The sequence below is a fragment of the Stylophora pistillata genome, chromosome 5 (genome assembly GCF_964205215.1).
Source record: "Stylophora pistillata chromosome 5, jaStyPist1.2, whole genome shotgun sequence".
In the NCBI taxonomy this organism is placed as follows: domain Eukaryota; kingdom Metazoa; phylum Cnidaria; class Anthozoa; order Scleractinia; family Pocilloporidae; genus Stylophora; species Stylophora pistillata.
This window is the reverse complement of record NC_142523.1, coordinates 12,836,031-12,848,697: the sequence shown is the minus strand read 5'-3', so window position 1 is coordinate 12,848,697 and position 12,667 is coordinate 12,836,031. Positions and strand designations below refer to the sequence as shown.

General features: G+C 40.4%; 1 protein-coding gene across 1 annotated transcript; it reads right to left on the bottom strand.

Moving 5' to 3' along the window:
- Window positions 1-80: 80 nt before the first annotated feature.
- Window positions 81-12,238, bottom strand: LOC111335333 (adhesion G protein-coupled receptor L4-like). Its single transcript, XM_088761777.1, has 14 exons — window positions 12,124-12,238; window positions 11,544-11,628; window positions 7,373-7,463; window positions 7,060-7,109; window positions 6,763-6,895; window positions 6,439-6,533; window positions 5,840-5,942; window positions 5,435-5,585; window positions 4,688-4,769; window positions 4,357-4,423; window positions 3,800-3,882; window positions 3,488-3,608; window positions 2,234-2,275; window positions 81-1,556 (listed from the first exon to the last, which is right to left on the bottom strand). The coding sequence occupies exons 1-14, from the start codon at window positions 12,236-12,238 to the stop codon at window positions 1,452-1,454; spliced, it is 1,323 nt and encodes a 440-aa protein (XP_088617903.1). The 3' UTR covers window positions 81-1,451.
- Window positions 12,239-12,667: the final 429 nt, after the last annotated feature.

The window sequence follows — 12,667 nt, the reverse complement described above, 5'->3', positions numbered from 1 at the left end:
CAACCGAGGTCATAAGAATTTTCTCTTTACCTCGTGTGGTTCCCTGTTATCCTTTACCAGGGCTAACGCCCAGTGGGTTTTTCATGGGTCTCACTTAGCACTTTAATTTACGCTTCAGAGTTAATTCTCTGTTCCACCATTTGTGTTTATAGTGCTACGCGGCACAACATTTATATGTAGAGAAAATAAAGGTCCATCAGATATTTATGCTTGCGCGCGATTGGTTGAAACGCATCACGTGACCGATTATTTCCCTGCTAAAGCTGGGCGACATCCGAGATCATTAAAAAATGGATCATTGGATAATGTAATTCAAGACTTTTTATTGGTTTAGGTATATGAGCCAATATACCATAATCTAATATCTGTACATTATAACATCCGGTTTCTTCTTACAAAATAAAGTCAAGAAGATTTGTCTAATGTCTTGGGGGCGTCTTTTTAATTAAACAATCATTCCACTCGCTCTTGTTGGATATGAGATGATTATAGCCAACCAGGCGCTACGCGCCTCGTTGGCTATCTATCATCTGATATCCAACGCTCGCTCGTGGAATAATTGTTAAATATCACCTAAGTGAACGAATACGATCATCTATTCCTATGGAATCGGAGTATATGTGCATTATATAATTAAAACAAAAGAGAACAAAATGGAAGGTCACGATTCAGTTTTAGGACAATTTGTCGAGTTACCGCTATGGTGAGCTCCAGTCAGAAATAAAAACCTTCCATTATCTATATACGGGCACTATTCATATTCGAAACTATGCTGGTGAACAACTTCTTATTTGTTTAAGAGAACCAAAACTGAGACTAAAATTTTGTTTGTTTCTGTTAGAGAGTGAAAGTAGATTCCTAAGGCCTTTAAGCATAACGAAAATACCAATATTTACCAAGACTGGGTAAAATCCAATCCGGTCTGTAATCATATACGAGTGATAGTCAAGATGGCAAAGCAGGCGTCAATTTCATTTGTTAACTTCGAAAAGGAATGCAAAACATTGGGCGACAAAAAGGCTGGTAAAAATTTACCAAAACTGTGACTTTTATGGTCACCATCTGCGGTTACCATCAGTATGGTAATCATATGTACACGCATAAAATAAATAAAAAAGACTTGCTGCAGTTACCGCCATGTTGTATGGATGTTTTTGAAGTTCTCTTGTCGGTACATGACTGTAACCAAATTTCGGAAAAAATTTACTCATCGGATAAAAGTAATTTTGATTAGATAATTTCAGCTGATGTATACTGTTCAGTTCTACAGATACGACTCGTAATCTATCCCATCATATTGACCGATTACAAACATATAACGTTTACACTCTATTACTACTGCTTACATCGGGCTGTTATTACATGAGTGAACTTCGTCACAGTTTTCACGAAAAGTCCAGTATCCACTCTGGAAGTGCAAAATTATTGATCGTGAAACTGACTGGTGTACCTTAGATTAGACTCAAATTGCATCGACATTCCTTATTTTCAATCATAGGTAGATTGTCTGCAAGTGCGCAAGCTCTCTGAAGTCTTCCTTTGAAACGGTCTCTTATCTAAGTGAGAAAAATTAGGTAAATTAGAACATATCGAGGGCGCAAGTCCTACCTACTTCCTAAAGAGCTACTATAGAAAAAATCCTTATGTACGCAAGGCCGTGCATTTATAACGTGACGTGTGCAGTTTCACTTCGGCTGCAAGTTCCCGTCGAGTTTTTGCCGCGAGGTTTTATTAAATATCATTTTACCGTTCCATTCCGATTGAGATAGACCTTTTGGAGCTCAAAATGAAAAGTAAATATGCTAAACAGCAATATTTATATGGAAAAAGAAAGTATCATTTAATGTACCTTCTTACATGTACCAGCAAATTCACAATTATTTGAATGACTATTTGGCCTCAAAATATTTCTTGATATTTTTTTCCCGGTATTTTGTGCATAGTTTTCGGGTAGATAGCGATTAACCTGGTAAATCCGACGCAATGATGATAAAACTCTCTCTTCAAACACACGTTGTGTCCACTATGTTATAGAATAATTAGTTCATGCTTTTGTCGCCTAAAGGAACTCTTACGCTTCCCGTGTGCTCTCCAAACTTTCCGCGTGCACCCATAACTCAATATACAAACCCTAAGCATGAACCAATTCTTTACTAGAAACTTTCCTTCCGCTAGCAAAGTTTTCTTGCTGTAGAAAATGTGTATATCATGCAGTCTCAAAACTAATCCATACCTCACTATTTCTCAAGCAGTGAAAGAAGAAAATCGAGAAGCCCTAGAAAAAAAGGTATTAAGGGATTAAAAACAGAAAAGAAATTTGCCAGATAAATGATTACCAAAAAGAAAAAAGCCTTTAGATCAAGTAAGCGAAAAAGAAGCATTAACCCTCTTTTTTTAACGTGGGTTGAAGGTCTCTGTCGTAACAGCTATCCGTTAGCACTTATTTTCAAATCAAACTTTCCTTTCCAGTCGCATGCCATGCTTTATTGGTACATCTAAATTTTCAGCAGATCTGTAGTTTAAGAGATAAGCCCCTGTGACAGGGGTTTCACTATTTCTCTCTAGTTACCTTCTCTTTAGGGTTAGGGTTAAGTTAAAAAGATTCTGACCTTGAATGTTAATCCGCGTTACACTTGCTTATTGATTAGTCTTTTCGAAACTTTAGACGATCGTCGTCTTGAATGAGCAAATGTGTGATTCTGAAGCATTGATCGCCTTTCTTACACCCAGCAAAATCAAAGAAAATGTGAGTAATTACAGAAATTTCTCCCACATAGTAAATTTGCTCATTTTTGAGCCTTTGATCGATCTTGCAGCCAAGAGCAAATGGTAGTAATAGCAACTCTTTGGACACATTTACTGCCCTAACAAATCTGTGCAGTTTAAAGAATTTGATGGTCTTTTACCTGCCGAAGCAAAATACTGGTAATTACATAGTTTTGACCTGTTTTGCCATGTGGAGCAAACGAGTTCAATACCAAGTCTTTACACATCTTTGCCACGAGGACAAAAGTGCTCATAGCAACAAATTTGACCTGAACTTTGCTTCAACAGGAAACATTTGTCAATTCGATGGTTGCACTTCACTTTTGCAAAGCAGTCAAAATCAAATACAAATGTAACATTTAAGAACATTGCCAAGGTGGGAAAATCTTGCGCGTAAATAATATTTGCTCAAACATTAATGTGCGTAATTCATAGTAAATGTGGCTTTTACCACAGTTTTGCCTCATCTTTATTTATTTGTTTATTTATTTATTTATTCATTTAAGGATTTATACAAAGTACTGTTATATAAACAATAGGACATGAGTCCCCTACTGGATTTAAATACCAACCCAAGCCTCAAAAACTAAGCATCCTATCCCATCTATCTATCTTGGACACCTATGTAAATCCATTTTTTCGTGCAGTGGCAGTGAGTACGCCCTTACCTCCCTCTAGAAGTAAAACCTCAGATCAAACCTATATAAGCTTTCCATTTTACCTGAGTAGAGTTCAGGATCACAAACATGTAGGAAAAGGCAATATGCAATGGCGACAGGAAACCGATCAACCATGTGACTCCCAGCAATGGAGTCAACACCACGCATGATCGGAGACCTACCCTGAAAAGATGAAGAAAAAAATTTTTTCTCGAGAAATCGACCCTCAGAAAGTCGGATTTCGAGCTAAGATGCTCTACAAAGGAGCTACAAAACTCGAAAACGAGCCAAAACACTATGTGACAAGTACTCTGCACTTTGCTGGGAACAGCGGTGTCGTATGATACACAGAAAGAAGAAGATAATCATCTCACCGGATCTGTTCAGCCTGGTTTTCTTTTACATATTGGATTGTGGCAATTTCCTTGATGACTCGCGCAAGGATTGCTATGTTAGTCTTTACAAACAAAGAAAAGACGAATGTTGGCCTACTTTACTGATTTGTCCATCTCTAATAGTGTGAAATATGAGAAAAAGAAAAGAGGACAGGGGAGGACAATGCGGGCGGCAGCTAAACGTAAAGTCGATTCCACTAAACAAGGCTTTCAATAAGAACTGTTGCAGCTTGAGAATAAAAAAACCGTCGAGTAGCCTAAATTCCTTTGTGGATGTGGAGTCCGTTCTGAAAACCTTTTATAATTATTGTAGCGGAATGCATGAGAAAATGGTTCTTCCCTCTCTGCCTACTCGTTGTCTTCTATGAATAATATTATTTTTTTACGGGAGCACGGTGTTTGCCTTAAAACTGAAGTAAATAACTTAACTTAAAATAACTTAAATAGAATATATATTGATAAAATAATTTAAACAGATTCAAGTTGAGGTGTATCAGTGCTAAACTTATGATAGAACAAGTAATGTCGCCACATACAAGTTCGATAAGCCCAATAAAGGAAACAAATATCCAGAGTATTTTGTTTCTTGACGATAACCAGCAGCTTTCCAGAGGGAAATAATAGATTAAAAATTAACATATTAGTAAAACAAGGAATAAACTGAAAATTGAAAAGTACGATAGGCCAGATTTTCCAATCTTTTCAGCACAAATCAAGATAGACGACGCAGTTTCGATACAAGCCCATGGAGGAGGGAACTCGGTACCCTTTCCCTGGGTTTCCCTCTTCAGGTCGTCGAAAACTCACTCACATATGAATCTACAGTGATGCTTCCAGAATATAAAATAGGTAAACTTTCAAACTTACTACTGATCATTGACAAAATTCTCGATTCCGTCTTTTCCTGCAACAACACCTAGAGATGCAGCAACTATGACCGCAGGAAGTCCTGGAAAAAAAGCCACAATGAGTAAAAAGAGAAACAGCTGAAAATTATAATTTACTGAGTAATATTTAAGAGGGCAGCGAGAATTTTAAGAGAAGGCTATGTTGTGTACCCTTACATACGGCTGAAACCAAAAGTGATTATACCCGTCTCTTTGACCCTTTCACTCCCAAGAGTGACCAAGACAGAATTTCTCCCTACAATATCAATACAATATTAAGCAGACGAGTGTAGAAAATAAAGAAAAATATCAATTAGGATATTTTTAGTTGATACAAAACCAACGTCTCTAAACTAACATCATAAGAATTTTTATGGCAAAATGTAAGGAGAATTACCATTCAATCTTGGGAGTGAAAGCGTTAAGGCGAAAATAGAACTCAATGCGTGTTTCCCACCCCGCACAGCGTGTCAACATCCCAGCTCCGTTTGGCCGTAAGAGAACTTTAATTTCTTACTGCGTGGCACTTTTTTCGTTATGAAATCCCGACTGGTGAGTGCTAAAAGCCAATAAGAATTTGAGGATTGACACATCTTACAAATTCAGGTCAAACTGGCATATCACTTTTTTTCCGTTGATACTTGTTTTATTGAATTCAATTTACTTCAGTGCTCTCGTGTATTATGACTTCAGCTCTTATCACATCTTAACAAGTATTTTTCCATACCCCAACAAAGGCCATGATAGCGGCGGATTTTATCACCAATGTTGTACACCTTTACGACAAATAAGTAAATATAAATGCCCTCGACCAGCATCCAGCAGAATGCTGCCATCAGACAATACTGTAAGAGAGCTGCTACCGTAACACAGACAGCCTGCAAAAGATTATCATCAGTTGCCTGGTGTATGGGTAAGCGAAAACGTTTTCGGGAAAGGGAACAAAGACATATGTAAATAAGGGAAAACTTAACAATAAGCAATACAATAAACCCTTAGAAAGCAACAACAACAACAACAACAAAAGCTATATGTAAAAGCATCCAGAAAAAAATAAGATATAACATGAAATAATCTAGTAAAAATTACAATTAACGAATAGGATGGAAATTGATTTGTCCCAGCCTCTTACCTTGTTTTCTGTGGCATCAATTCCCGCAAGGAAGACAATATGTCCCGCTCCAATGCAAGATGTTAGACCCACTCGAATGTGGGACAAGGGTGCATGCCTGTCTCTATATAGGCCCAAGCAAACCGAAATGTAAAGAAATGTGCAAACCAAAATAAAATGTCTAAACCTCAGCTTGGGAAGCGAAGAGAGGGAAACCTTACCGCCCTAACCGTTTTCATTTACTAAATTTAGATCCCATGTCCTGTAAATGACCCTCGTTTTTAATCCTTTCTCTGCTTCTTTCCCATTTTACAGCTGTTTGTCTTCATGAATTTTATAAGCTTATGCGTTTCTGATTAGACATTACTTTGCCCAAAGAAAAGTCTGAAACCTCCGCAAGTGTAATCCTCAACCCAGGTTTGCTCAGGCTGTCGAGATGTAACTCATCTCTAAGGACAACGCCCTCTTCACCCACTTCTATCACCTGGACGACTATGAGACACGACACAATCAGAGACCACTTCCTTCATGCTGAAGAGACTACTTCATCCATACTTAATTGGCTAAGATTTCAACTGATAAAATTCTCAAGTTATAAAAAGTAACTGAAGAGGACATACGAGAGCAGAATATAGCTGATGATTGTAATAGAAACTCCTGTCAGCGATAAAGCCATCCCCACACATGTAAGAACTGTCAGAATCCTGTCATCTCCCTTTAAAATCAATTTTAAAAGACCATAGATTGTTAAGTATTCAATACTTATGCCCAGAAGCGTACTTTCTGAACTTCAAGAAGACCTTCAAGAAAATAATGTTTTAAAGAATATTCCATGATTTTTTCTGGAAATATCTTGATTTTTGTGACGCCTGAAATTCAAAGTGAACATAATATATACTTAGTAACTTCTAAATCAAATCAAAACTATGTAGTTTAGGTGTTACCTCTACATTCCTATTTTCATTGTTGGTAAAATCCATTAGAACAGCAAAGTGAGTTAAGTGATTACACTTGCACTGCGTTTGAGATTCGCTAATAATTCTGGTGTAACACCCTTGGGATGACCAACTCTCAGGGCTGTACGAGAAATAAAAGCAACTTCTTAGTGGTTCACTGTATATTCCTGTAATGAAATCTAATCCAGCTTTCTACATGGCCTACACAATACATGTAGGTGCCTCTAAACTGGAAAGACATATCATTTTGCAAGAAGATGTCTTTCAAAGATTAACGAGGCTTACCTGTCTCCAAGCATGTCCCAGAATACACACTCTCTACTTTTTCCGCCGGCCTGAGAAAAATGACAGTAGTATAAATCAAGAAGAATTTTATGGAAAATATCATGTTTGAAAACTGAGATTTTATACAGAGGCTTAAAATCATGACATCGTTTAACTTTATCAACTAAGTTGATAATGTGGATAGGCCACCGTGAAGAGATTTATAAAGCCGATGCTTCGAGTGTTATCCCAACGTTCATGGAGAAAGCTAAAGATTAAATAGAGTTTAAAAGGGGGAGGTGAGCTTCTGTCATTGTAGAGAAAATGTGGATACCTTTAAGTGTTTAAAAACCAAGGTGATGTTCTCCTGTAATACATCAGGATCAGGGTATATATCAACGGACATGATTATAGTGTTCAACTCCCTGATAACAAAAAAAATATATATTTTTTTATCATTTCGCATTTTAAATAACTACAAGACAAACAAATATGTATTCTGTATGAAAATCGCTTGTAAAAGTAGTCATTACTCACTTAATTAGTCAGGTCAGGTCAGGTCAGGTCGCTGTAACCGCAACTTGATTCTGCAACAGGTCAGGTCGCTGTAACCGCGGGTAACCTGCTACTGGTACTATGTAACCCAGTACAACCTGTCGCGTAGTCGAGTCGTCGGCAACTAAACCGACAACCCCCCCAGGCTTGCCTGAGGAGGAGGGTGTGTGGACACCCAGTTTGGATTAAAAACAAGACCTTCAAAGGGCGGATGAGCTCCTCGCGAGCCAACGGCCATCCACTGCAGCAGAACTTGTCCTCCAGTCGTCGAGATATCCTTGCCATTGGAACCAGGACATGTGATGTCAAGCACCGTGGGAACTTTGCCGTGCAACTTTGTACTCACGTTAAAAACTCACGCACAGCTTCCACTTGGCCAAAAGTCCTACGGCGACTGGTAAGCGGCGACGGGGGCAGGATTGTGAAGTCTGGAAGCCTTCAGTTGTGAACCAGCACGTAGGCAGTGGAGGTCAAGTTACAGTCGCTCTGCTCTTGGAGTTGGGAACAGAAGAGTAGTTCGGTAGTCGCCCCATGTCTGAGCAGTCCTCTTTAGGAGCCACTCTGCTCACCCCGCATGGGGAAAGGATTAGAAAAGGTATCCTAAACATAGTCTGTTTCCTTATATTCCCTGGCTTGGTTACCGCACCCAGCGGGTTCACCTTTGTTGCGGTCGAAAACAAAGAAAGCAACAACTCCTTTTTGGTACATGGAATGTACGTACTTTTATGGACACTGAAAATAGTGAAAGACCAGAAAGGCGAACTGCCTTCGTTGCTCGTGAGCTTCGCCAGTATAATATTGATATCGCTGCGCTTCAAGAGACCCGTCGCGCTGGTGAAGAACAACTGACTGAGAAAGGAGCAGGATATACCTTCTTCTGGAATAGGAAGGAGGAGAATGAACAGAGAATACATGGCGTGGGCTTTGCCGTAAAAAATGAGCTGATGAGGAACCTGGAGGAACTCCCGGTTGGTGTAAGTGAACGCCTGATGACACTCCGTTTGAAGCTAAAATACAGTCAACAAGCGACAGTAATCTCCGAATATGCACCAACTCTACAGGCTCAACCTGAAGATAAAGAGATATTCTACTCCACTCTTGACTCTGTGTTAACACAGATTCCATCCAATTACAAGATCATTCTCCTTGGTGACTTCAATGCTCGGGTTGGCAGAGATCACTCTGTATGGGAAAATGTCATTGGGAAGGAAGGGGTAGGCAATGCTAACTCTAATGGGATCCAACTCCTGACCAAATGTGCGGAGCACCAGCTGGTGATAACAAACACCCTCTTCCGCCAAAAGAACAGGAATAAGACTTCATGGAGACATCCTAGATCACGCCACTGGCATATGATTGACTATGTCATTGTACGTTGCTGTGACAGAAAAGACGTTCTGATCATCAAGACAATGACATCATCTGACGAGTGCTGGACCGATCACAGGCTAGTATGATCCTCTATGTCCTTTATCATTCGCATAAAGCAGAGAATGACGCCGAAACGGCAGAGGCCCATATATAACCTAGGGAAATTTGATCACCCTGAGAAACAAGCTGAGTTCCAGTCCAAATTGACTGCAGCGCTGCTACACGTTGATGACATCGATGTTGATTGTCTCTGGGAAGGCTTAAAGACTGCTATTAAAACAGCTTGTGACGAAACACTGGGCAGCCAGAGATAGAGCAGATGATTGCTGAGAAACGTAAAAGATTCTCTGTTTGGCAGAATGAAATCAGTAATGCTATAAAGAAACAGCAATACCACGAAATGAGATCCAAAGTCCAACGCCGGGTCCGTGAGATGGAAAATAATTGGTGGATTCAAAAAGCACAGGAGATTCAAGCTCTATCCGACAGCAATAACAGCAAAGCCTTCTTTGCAGCCACCAAAAAGATCTATGGGCCAACATCCCAGGGTGTTAGGCCAGTTGCAGGCAAGGATGGAACCTTTCACAAGGACTTGGTTGGCACTCGTGACAGATGGAAAGAACATTTCTGTGAGTTACTGAATCAGACTCCCTCGGTGAACATTGACGCAATTGCGAATTTGCCTCAACTCTCCTTAAAAAGCCATCTTGACGAGACGCCGACTCTAGAGGATATTGCCACAGCTATAGGTGCTATGAAGAAAGGCAAAGCTGCTGGCCCTGATGGTATCCCTGCAGAAGCAAACAAGGCTGGTCCAGCTCTCATTGAGAAACTGCATGTACTCTTCACGCGAATCTGTGACGAGGAAGTAATTCCCAGCGATCTTCAAGATGCCCTGATTGTCACCATTTTCAAGAAAGGCGACAAGGCAAACTGTGAAAACTACCGAGGTAAATCCCTGCTTTCCATTGCTGGGAAGATCTTTGCTCGCATCCTTGCATGCCGCCTCTTCCCCATTGCCGAGGAGGTCCTTCCAGAGTCTCAATGTGGTTTCAGACTAGAACGTGGGACTGTGGAAATGATTTTCTCGGCACGACAGATTCAGGAAAAGTGCAGGGAATAGCATAAAGACCTTTATATGGCTTTCATTGATCTGACTAAGGCGTTTGACTCCGTACATCGGCCAACACTGTGGAAAGTGCTCTCTAAAATTGGATGCCCAGAGAAATACATCAGAATGATCCGTCTGCTGCATGACAACATGTCTGCATCAGTACTTATTGATGGCGAGTCTACCGGAAGTTATGTAGTGAAGACTGGTGTCAAGCAGGGCTGTGTCATAGCCCCAACACTCTTCTCGATTTTCATCTCCGCCGTGCTACACCTGGTGTCGGAGAAATTACCTCGTGGTATAGATATGCAGTTTAGGATGGATGGCAAGCTGTTCAACTTACGGCGTCTGAAGGCTAAGACATTAACCACTCACATGGCTATACTCGAGCTCCAATATGCTGACGACAACGCCCTAGTGACCCACACAGAAGGAGACCTTCAAGTGGCTGTGGATGCCATCAGTTATGCCTATGATGCGCTTGGCCTCACACTTAATGCTCGGAAGACACAAGTTCTTTTCCAACTATCACCTGATCACACACTTGAGCGAAAACAACCAGAGATCACAGTTGGAGACACACGCCTTAGCTCTGTTGATCATTTCTCGTATCTTGGTAGTTGCCTGTCATGCAAGGCAGATTTGGATGTTGAAACAAAATTTCGTCTAAAATCAGCTAGTGCTGCCTTCGGTAGCCTCAGAGACAGGGTGTTTGATAATAGAAACCTCTACACCAACACCAAAATAAAGGTTTACAAAGCCGTAATATTGCCAACCCTGCTGTATGGCTCAGAAGCTTGGACAACCTATAGCCGTCATCTCAAAAGTCTTAAGAGGTATCATCAGTGTTGCCTTCGCTGTATCCTCAACATCAAGTGGCAAGACAGACGAACAAACAGCAGTGTTTTGGAAGAGGCTAATGTCAAAAGTATTGAGTCCTATATTATCAAGAACCAACTTCGCTGGGCTGGTCACCTTGTCCGTATGCCTTCATCTAGGCTCCCAAAGAAGATTCTGTATGGTGAACTGTCCAATGGAAGACGTAACCAGGGGAGGCAACGAAAACGCTTTAAGGATAGCCTTAAACACAACCTGAAGCAGTGCGGTATCAACCCCGAGAACTGGGAATAATTGGCCAATGACCGGCCTAGCTGGAGAAGTGCTATCCACACTGGTGTGGCGCATAGTGAGCAACGGAGGAGGGAGCACTGTGAGAGTCTCCGCTTGGCGAGAAAAGAGACAACAAAATGCCAGCGTAGTTCCAACCTCCACTGATTTCAGATGTCCAGTCTGTCAGAGAATTGGCTCTCCCCGAATCGGACTGTATAGTCACCAGCGAACTCATGTAAACTAATTTGATTTAATTTAATTTAATTTAATCACTGCCAAGTGGACATCTTACTCGTTACGAGGGATTGCCAACACAATTAGCTTCTTTGATTTCCCGGCTTACTGCTAAAATACAAACCTTGTCTTTTTGGTTCCTTTGGTGTTCTTCTTTGATATAAACAGCTCGGTAAGATTATTATACAAAATTCCCACAACCAAAGAACCTAGATAGAAATAATTCCAGGATTTTTGTTGTGTCACGATAAAATTTACCTAATTCCTCCCCCCCCCCCCCCCCCCATCTCTTTATGGGTCTGATGGGTCTGTGATAATGTTATAATTCCACCTCGACTGGAGTTGATTAGCAGATTTTTCTCTGTTAGTGACGACTGATCCTCCCTCGGATACCCCCCGTAAGCAATGTGATTCCCCCCAAGGGGGCCATCGAAACTTCTCCCCCCCTCCCGTGATAAATATGGACTATAACCCTTATTATCTACGTCTGCGATGATCGACGATATTTTGTATTTTGTTTACGCGCTCTCGTTTTTAATTCTATATTAAGATAAACTACCATGGAATTGTTTGCGTCTCAACTTCGAAAATAAATGTCTCTCTCCGTGCCTTTTTTGTTTTTGTTTTTGTTGCGTTTTTTTCTCGATTTGTGTTAATCACGGGCTAAGATATTTTTTAGTGAGATTACCCACTAGTATACCCACCATTCTCATGGGCATTTCCAAATGGAATCTCCATCATGTTTTCTTCTTCAAGATCAGCAAAACGAAAGTTTTTGCCTCTGTGTTGGAAAGCGTGACTAGCAAAAACATCTACCATCACGGGTTATAGAGCAAAAGTCAGTATTTTCTCATGATTATTCAGATCTACTTATTTGTAATGTGGTGATAAAGCTCGATAATAGAATATAAAACCTCATGACTGATCAAATGAATTTTCACGAGTTCGATTGGTCTTGTCCCTACTAAGTGAGACATCCTCTAACAGTAGTTGTACTCCCTAATATCAGGTAGGAAGGGAGATATCCTTTTAAGATTAGAAATTAACTGACATTAACAATTCGGATCAAAGAATGAGCTTCGTAACTAAATTATTCAAAACTGAAGAAGAAAACATATCTGAGAGTGCTGCAAGGAACAAGCTTCGTCACATGGCTTACCTGCAAAGTCGCTGGAGAGGGATAAATTACTAGTTGTAGCGTTCGAATGTGCTTGAATCCATCTCCTCAGGAAGTCCACAAAGGCCACT